Raw genomic sequence first — 8,104 nt, 5'->3', positions numbered from 1 at the left:
ATTTAATGTAGAATTTAAAATCTCCTCCCGGAAAGTCTAAGTTCCCCTTGTAAGATCAAGAAGCTCTGTTAGTGCTCCTTCGATACTACAAATAAGAAGTTATTCCTTCACTCGAAGACTTCATGTAAAACTAAGTAGACTTAATGTAGGACTTTAATTTCGACTCGAGAACCCCTATCGATCGTCCTCTTCTCCCGCCCCGTCCTCCCGATGACGAATCTGAACGGGAACGAAAGGAAGAACGCGTACGAATGGCGCCCGTTAATATCGACCGATACCTATCCAGAACCCGCTTACAAATCTGCAAGAAATACCTATCATCCGCGGACACGGGCGGGAGATGAAAGAACGACGGTGGTCCGTCGTCGGTAGATACTCGGCAGGAGGAGGAAGCAGCAGCAGCACCGGCAGCAACAGCGGCGGCGACGGCAGAAGGAAGGCCGGGGAAGGAGCGTGGAAAAAAAGGTGAAAGGAGGGAGGGTGGGGAAAGAAAGCCGGTAGGTCGGCGGTGGAGTGTTGGTACCATTAGCGCGGATGCCTGTTCGTATGCGGTCAGGGTCCTTTTATCCCGCGCGCGGAGATTCCTGCGGGATTCCTGCGTTCGTTATCATCGCGTGCAGCATTCGCTGGACGCTGAAACGGTGGAAGAGATGCAGGAAGAAAGAACGCGATGAGCGCGGGAGGAGGAGGAAGGGCGAGAGGAGCTTTGGAGGAAGAGCAGACACGGTGGAGGAGGAGGAGAGCCGGACCAGTCCTCCTCGGGGCATGGGCCTCCCACGACATTCACTCGGCGCAGGAGTTATGAAGTCGTCCAGCTGGAGAACCAGTTGGCTATATTTCGCGGGAGTACGTCGACGGCGGCGCGCATCGTGTAATGGGAAAATATTGAATAGTCCTGCGACACACGGCGCAGCGCGCGCGCGTGGGGGTAGGGCCGAGGATCGCGGACTGGCTCGTAGATCTCGGAGATCCGCGATCGAGGAACCGTCCTAGCGGAGACCTCTCGTCTCTGCGAGAACGCGTCCTTGCTCTCTCTCTCTTTCCCCCCCGATCTCGCGAACGAGTCAGCTTGTCGCTCCTCCAAATGCGACTCGGGAACTGTTTCTTCTCCGCTCCGCCACGCAGCGGAGCAGAGCGCGCGCTGACGGAACACGGCGAAGCCGCCGAGACCCGCCGCGTTCGACGAGCCGTGGATTTCTCGTCTTGTTTCTTACAATACTCATTAGCGTTGCCCCTCGTTTGCATATTGCTAATAAGTATTCGATATTAAGTAGCTTCACGCGTCATCGATGTTTAGCGCGCCGCATGACGTACAAATTGTCGTCATCTTCATCAAGGATAATTACCTTTTCACCAGTTTCTTCTAAGCGTGACTTAGGAGATACGGGGAAGATGCCAGCGGGGATTTCTCGATTTCTTGTGCTGTTTATTGAATTCTCTCATACGTTTATTTGCATAAATTACGAGCAATAATTAATACATCTATTATGCACAATGCTAGAATCACCGTTCTCTCATCCGAGAAATAGGCTCCACTACTTACGGCACTTATAAAAGATACTTTTCTTCTTTATTTATTTATTTTTCTCCTACGTCCGCGCTTTCACATTTAGAGGGGAAATGAGGGAAGGGCGAAGGGGAAAGGGGGAGAAGAGAATCACGAGATAGATATAAAAATAATTTACCACACTCGGTGCCACCGGGCGTCGTTACCGTCGCGTGAAGGGTCGACAGTTATAATAGACATATTTACAATAGACCTTTATTAGATGAATTGCGGAATCGCCGATCGGCTCGCGTAGCTCTGCGAAATATATATAATTATCATCTACGTATGTACAAGCACGCGATCGGAATCGGGTATTGTGCCCCCGTCTTCGCGGGAAGACGAGTGCCAGAAGCGCCGGAAACCTTTTCGAATAAATAACGATTACGAGACAACGAGATGCCAGATCACGATGCTCGCGTTGCCACCGAACATTACCTAGAACGAATGTCTCGTATGCAGCGAAAATAAAATAATCGAAGGCCTCGTCGCTCTCGGCCTATTTAACAATATCGTTTCATCTCGACGTAGAGTCTCTCGTAAAAACAGGAGAAGCGGATAAAACACCTAGACGACCGTTCGGTAGAAGAACGGAACCGTGACCGTTTACCTTTTCAGCGCCGACGAATCGTACTTGAGTATTTCATTGAGCCCGGCTCCACCGGGTCTCGCCGAATTTCGCCCGGTGAGAGCGAATGAGACAGGTAGTTTTGCGCGACCGGCGAACGGTAGTAGCCTGAAATCATTTCCTCCTACTACACGTCACAGCTTCACGGGCCGACGGAGACCAGTGGGACCCTCGTCGTCGAAGGAGGAGTCTGCGAGCCGGTCATATTTACATCGCTTCCACGCGCTCCTTCCGACGGTTCTTCCGGTCTGCCTTAATAAAGAAAAGCCTTAAGAACGCTACACGATCGCGCGAACGCTTCTCCCAGCGCCTCAGTCTTTAGTACGCGCGCGCGCGACGCGACGTAATAAATATACGTGATTTCTCCTTTGTCTTCGTTCGTTTCGCGTAATACTGGAGAGACGAGGAGGCCGCGCGCGCTCCTGCGCGGGTCTCCGGGGCTTCTCGGCCATGTCGGGCGAGTCGCGCGGTAGAGGATCCTCTCGCGTCGGTCGAGACCGCCGGTCGTTCGCGAACACGCGCGATTAAGAGACAGAGAAAGAGAGAAAAGGAGACTGCCAGCGTCTTTCGATTCTGAAGTGAAGATATAGTCTCGTCCTTAGAGCAGGATCCTTCGACCTTCGCGCGTCGTTACACCGTCGGAGAGATCTCTTTCTCTCTCTCACGGAAAGCGCGAGTTCGCATGCTCAGTTTCTCCTCTGCGACCTCGCGTCACCCACGAGGCTCGCGGGACCAGCCGAGTTTGAATCCCTCTACAGGCATGTGTGTATAATCTTTTTCGTCCTACACACTTGGCACTTGACCTCGCAGCACCAGTGGAAGGTGCAGGCGCACCTCTCGACCGCCATGATCTCCTTCGTCTCGTAGCCCCTGCCGCAGCACATGAGGTCGCAGCCGTCGACGCCGATGCTGGTGTCGTTGCAGGCCCGCCCGTGGGTGCCCAGGATGCCGAGTTTCGGGTTCTTCTCGCAGAACGGCGGCGACGGCTCCAGGTAGACCAGGTCCTTCGGCCCCGGCGGCTTGTGCTCCGGGTTGTACGGCTTCAGCTGGAAGTTGTAGCGATGCCGGCGCAACGGACCCTCGCGGTGGTCGTGGACTGAGTTGCTCGCGGAGTTGCCGATGCTGTTGCTGTTGCCGCGCGTACGGTCCGAGTTGCTGACCATCACCCGAGAGGCGCCGTCGAAGCGGTCCTTCAGAGTGTCGCCGACCATTCGGAAATTCGGCAGCCGCATCCAGCAGGTCTTCACCGTGCACGAGCCCGACATGCCGTGACACTTGCACTCCTGCCGCATCTCCGAGGATACGTGCTGTAACGAAGAACAGACGGCGCCCGGTAATCTTCTCTCCTCGGTGGTCTTCGTAAGACTCTTTTACGTCCACTTTGTATCGGCGATCTTATTCGGGTGATCGCGTCTCGATCGGTCGGTCTCGCATTTCAACAGTCAGTTTGGCAAATTTACGCGAATTACGATATTAGCTGGGCAATGCTTTTTTGTAAAACGATAGCGACTTTACGACGGAATCGATGGAAATAAATGGAAATGGGAAGAAAATGAAGAATATAAATAAACAAAAAAATAGAAATACATAGAGGAAAATAGAAATAAATAAAGGATAAATAGAAAATATATTAGAGAATATGAAGAGAAAGTGACACGTACGCTTCTATTTTGTTTCTTTACACAAAAAAGAAAGACACGCAAAGACGAGTGTCAAAAATCGGAGAGAAAAACGCGCTTACCGCTCTACCAGCCTCATTGTTGTGCAGATTCATCTTCTCGCGCAGATTCCGACCCCGTTCGCCGGTATCGACGAATTCGCGAGAGAACTTGAAGCCGTACCCGATGTTGTCCGAGCAACCGCCCCATTCCCAGTCCCGAACGGTGGCGGATGATAAGCGTGATTGGTGAGTATAGTCGCAGGAACACGACTGTATGCTGCCCTCGCTACATGCCCTCGCGATGCTGTGAGTCACAGCCGCGCTCGTGACGGCGTAGATGAAGGCGGTCTCTCGACATCCTGCAAAGAAATCATGGGAAATTTATGACGCACGTCGTGCTGAAAGCCGAATCCCTGCTCGGGAGGAAAAGCGGAAACGCGCGGATCAAAGTGTCGTTTCGCCGAAATCGGTCACTGTGAACACCGCCTCTGTCGCCCAATCGTATTAACGGGCGCTCGAAATTGCCAATCTCCCTCGGCGTTGTTTGACGCTTGAAAATAATCCCTCTTCCTTCCGATCACGATCTCTGTGAGATCGATTTTCAGCAGTCGCGAATTCTCATGAAATTCCTTTCGACTACTCGAGAATCGAAATTTTCGTTCCACATTAAATCTACTTGAATCCACATTAAGCCTTTAAAGGTATTGATGGTATAAGCAGTTACTACTATTTTTCTTCACTTGAAGACTTAATATAGAATTAAAAATTTCCCCTCGGGAAGCCTAAATTCTTTCTATAACATCAAAGAAGCACTGTCAGTATTCCTTCAATGCTACCAATGGAAAGTTACTCCCGTTTCTCCACTCAAAGACAACGTAGAGCTAAATAGACTTAATATAGGACGAAAATTTCAACTTGAGTAGAGAGGAACACGGATATCAATATTTCCGATGCTCGCCGGCGGTACAGACAAAACTTTCACGGTGGTTAGTCGCGTGGGAGGTGAGCGGTGACGTCAGGCAACGTCTCAATCCTCCGCAGGAGACTACCTGCGCGCGAGAGGTCCTCGCAGGTGGAAGGTGGCGAGGGAGAACGGGAGTGGCGAAGATCGCGGGTGCGACGAGGAGCACGACAGAGGGAGGAAGAGAGACAGGCGGGAGACGGTACGTGACCTTAACCCTGAGTGGGCTGACCCGAAGCACCTCGACCTTATCTGCATAAGACGCAGGTGCCTGCCGGCTCCTTTTGTGCCGGTGAAGATATCACGAAGGGAAGAACGGACGAGGCGATTTCGTAAATTGCGAGCTCGCACCGTGTCAAGACAATGTTACATGGTCCCATTAGAGAGGCAGATATCATATCGCGCTGCATCTTTTCGAGGCGAGCTTGAAATTTTCCTCATTCTCAAGCGTCTCGTTCAGTTAAAGTATAATTCGTGCTCGCGAGTCTTCACGCTTGCAATAACAGACGATAAGCTGGGTTTATTTTGCTGCGCGCGTGGCGCGCATTCTTTGTGAAAGAATAATTCAATAATTAATAAAGTAAGTTAACGAATATAGTACGTTTACGTTGAAAAATGAGCCGAGTTGGATCTAATCGATAATGGACAACCAAACACGTTCCGGTTGAAGAAAACAAAATTTCTAGTTCTAGTTTAATGGTCAATAAAGTAAGTTAAAAAAAAAACACACCGAGAACTGTGTTTGGTTAGATCTACCCGACAATGGACAAATAAACGTGTATTAGTTGAAAGAGACAACATTTCTATTTTATATTAATTTACATTCATTTTCTCATGAGACAAATTCGGTTCCTACAAGCAGAAACTTTCCTTCAACCAAAACGGGTTCGGTTGTTCATTCTCGAGTCAACATTTTAGTCCTACATTAAGTCTTCAAGTGCAGAAAACAGCACTAACATCCCAACTTGTGGCATCAAAAGAGTTAATGTTGAACTAAAATTCCGACTCGGCTTGTCAGGTAGATCCAAGTGAATTCACTTTTCAGTTATATACCGAGCTTTGTAAGCGAATTCACGGCTGATTCCGTCAATCCCTCGCAACTCGAATCCAAGTTCCTGAGGCGACCGATCAGTGAAAAGTCGGTGGGAGGCTTTTCTAGGCCGATTGGAACGCGTGCGTGAAGATGACGAGAAATCCGACAAATCGAACAAGACGTTAAATGATTCAAACTCGTGCGAGAGGTGGCCGGCTCGACACAGCCGACGATGACGGCCGGCTGATCGTCCGCGACGAATCGAGCTCGGCTACGAGCTCGAAATTCGTCACAAATCTTTTCCGTCACGACTATGGCATTCCGTTATTTCTGTTTCCTCCTTCGTGGTAGCGGACAGCGACAGAGCACGGAGAGAGAGAATAGATGGATCGAGGCTGTGCGAGACCGTGGTAGAAAGCGGGAAAAGAGAGAGTAGAAGAGGACCAGGGCGACGATTTTTTTCTAATCTCGACGACGCCGGGCGGAAGCGAGAGAACGAAGGCGACGGAGAAGAGGGGTAAGCTGCGCGAACGAAAGAGGGTTCTCGCAGCATTCGGAAGATTTACGCCGTTACACCCCATTATCACGGTGGATCCTTCCGCCGTCGTCTACCCTCCGCCCTAAATTCGATCTGTTCCAGATATTATTTGTCACAATCCAAGACTACCGTGACGGAGTAGGTTACACCGCGGTCACATTGTTCTCCGTGCGAGACGTCGTCGGTTCCGAAGATTAACGAGACCGACAGGGTGTCGTTCCGTTTGACAATATATGAGAGAGAGAGAGAGAGAGAGAGAAAGAGAGAGGTGGTGCGAAACCGAAAGAGAGACGAGAGACAATCGTCAACTCGTTGAGCGAGCGAGAGAAAACGCGCGTAAAAAAGCGGCGTCGCGGATGTTACGAGAGAGAAAGATATTTTCTACCAAATACACACACACACACGCATACACACACACAAAGTCTCGGCGCTCGTCTTCTCCGTTCCGTCTCGGTTCTCCGTTGGACAAGCAAAGGTGTAGCGCAACGACGACATGTTTCATATTGTCATGTGCGTACACCTCGCTGAATCACGCGCTTCCCCACGTGGTCCTCGACGAACGAGTCCAATCGTCGGCGCGCGCGGCGAACGCCCTCGTCGATGAGTAACTCATCGTCTCGTCAAGGATTTTGTGATTCGTGGAAACCAACCCGTTCGATTTTCTCCCCGGACGGGGTTTTACGACTTCCAAACAATCGGACTCTCTCGTTGGCGAGATAAGCGAGACGCGGTCTCGTTTTGACGAGCGACGCGCGAAGAACGTTATCGGCACGCGCGAGGTCACGCGCGCGCGACAGAAGGGCAAAATGCGAAGAAAGAGAGAAAGAGAGAGAGGGAGAGAGAGAGAACGGAAGAACGAGGAAAGTGTATCGAGCGGGGAGGTTTACGGAGGGAAAGGAAAAAAGCGCGACTCTCCGGTAATGCCGGCACATCATGCGCGATTGTTTGCCCTCGACGAGCGCGCCGTTCCCCGCTCTTGTTCCGCGTACGATAAATAGTTCGACGGCGGCTTTATCGACTCGTTCAAATAGTAGACGAGAGAGAAAGAGAGAGTAGTTGAAGGAGGCGCAGCCAGAGCGTGGCCGCAGGGTAAACACGCGCGCGCATACACGCCGATGGAGATTCCTCCGTCGTGCTCGGGACCTGTGGCGGAGTGTCAAGGGCGGTGGCAGATTCGGAACGTTTCGGGCTCAAGGTGTGTGTACGCCGTGTTTATCTCCAGGCCTTCGGCAGAAATCGAGCAAACCGAACGGTGTTCGTTAATACGGGCAGCGGAGAGCGAAATAAGTGGGCGTAAAAGGCATGTCGACGGTTCACGGTTTCGTTTATAATGAAAAAGATAATAATAATCACCATTTATGTGTACTTATTGTGAGAGAGACGGTGGTAAAGGAATCACGGAAATGTCCCTCTTGAAATAAGGACCGTTTTCCCTGAGTTTGATTAAAATCGGAGAAATATCGCAGTTGAGAAGAAAGAAAAGTTTGATTTAAGAGCAGCCAATTCTTGCGCTTCTATTTGCTCTGTTTTGCGTAATAAAAGTAATTTTTATTAATGAAATCATTTATATCCCTTTCGCGCATAAATTAATTTAAGCATCGTGAGCTGGATAAATTGTATTTTGATCCTTCCGTAGCCGAACTCTAAAATTTCTGCCATTGGCCGTATTTCTAATCGTCCCATATATATATGCGATATCGTATTGTTTTTCTATAATCTATTTTCTATAATCTATTTT

The 8,104-nt window shown here is 50.2% G+C and overlaps 1 protein-coding gene across 1 annotated transcript in view; it reads right to left on the bottom strand.

The window, feature by feature from the left end:
* Positions 1-1,570: 1,570 nt before the first annotated feature.
* LOC106746498 (protein Wnt-1) overlaps positions 1,571-8,104 on the bottom strand; it is a 29,035-nt gene continuing 22,501 nt past the window's right edge. Inside the window, exons 3-4 of the mRNA XM_014623149.1 lie at positions 3,916-4,193; positions 1,571-3,481 (exon numbers count right to left, since the gene is read on the bottom strand). Coding sequence (XP_014478635.1) covers positions 2,927-3,481; positions 3,916-4,193 — 833 coding nt within the window. The 3' untranslated portion in view covers positions 1,571-2,926. The remainder of the gene's footprint in view (positions 3,482-3,915; positions 4,194-8,104) is intronic.

Source organism: Dinoponera quadriceps, unplaced genomic scaffold (genome assembly GCF_001313825.1).
Source record: "Dinoponera quadriceps isolate SergipeBrazil2010 unplaced genomic scaffold, ASM131382v1 scaffold1850, whole genome shotgun sequence".
NCBI lineage: Eukaryota > Metazoa > Arthropoda > Insecta > Hymenoptera > Formicidae > Dinoponera > Dinoponera quadriceps.
Note: the sequence above shows the minus strand (reverse complement) of the source record. Positions and strands in the feature narration are given on the sequence as shown.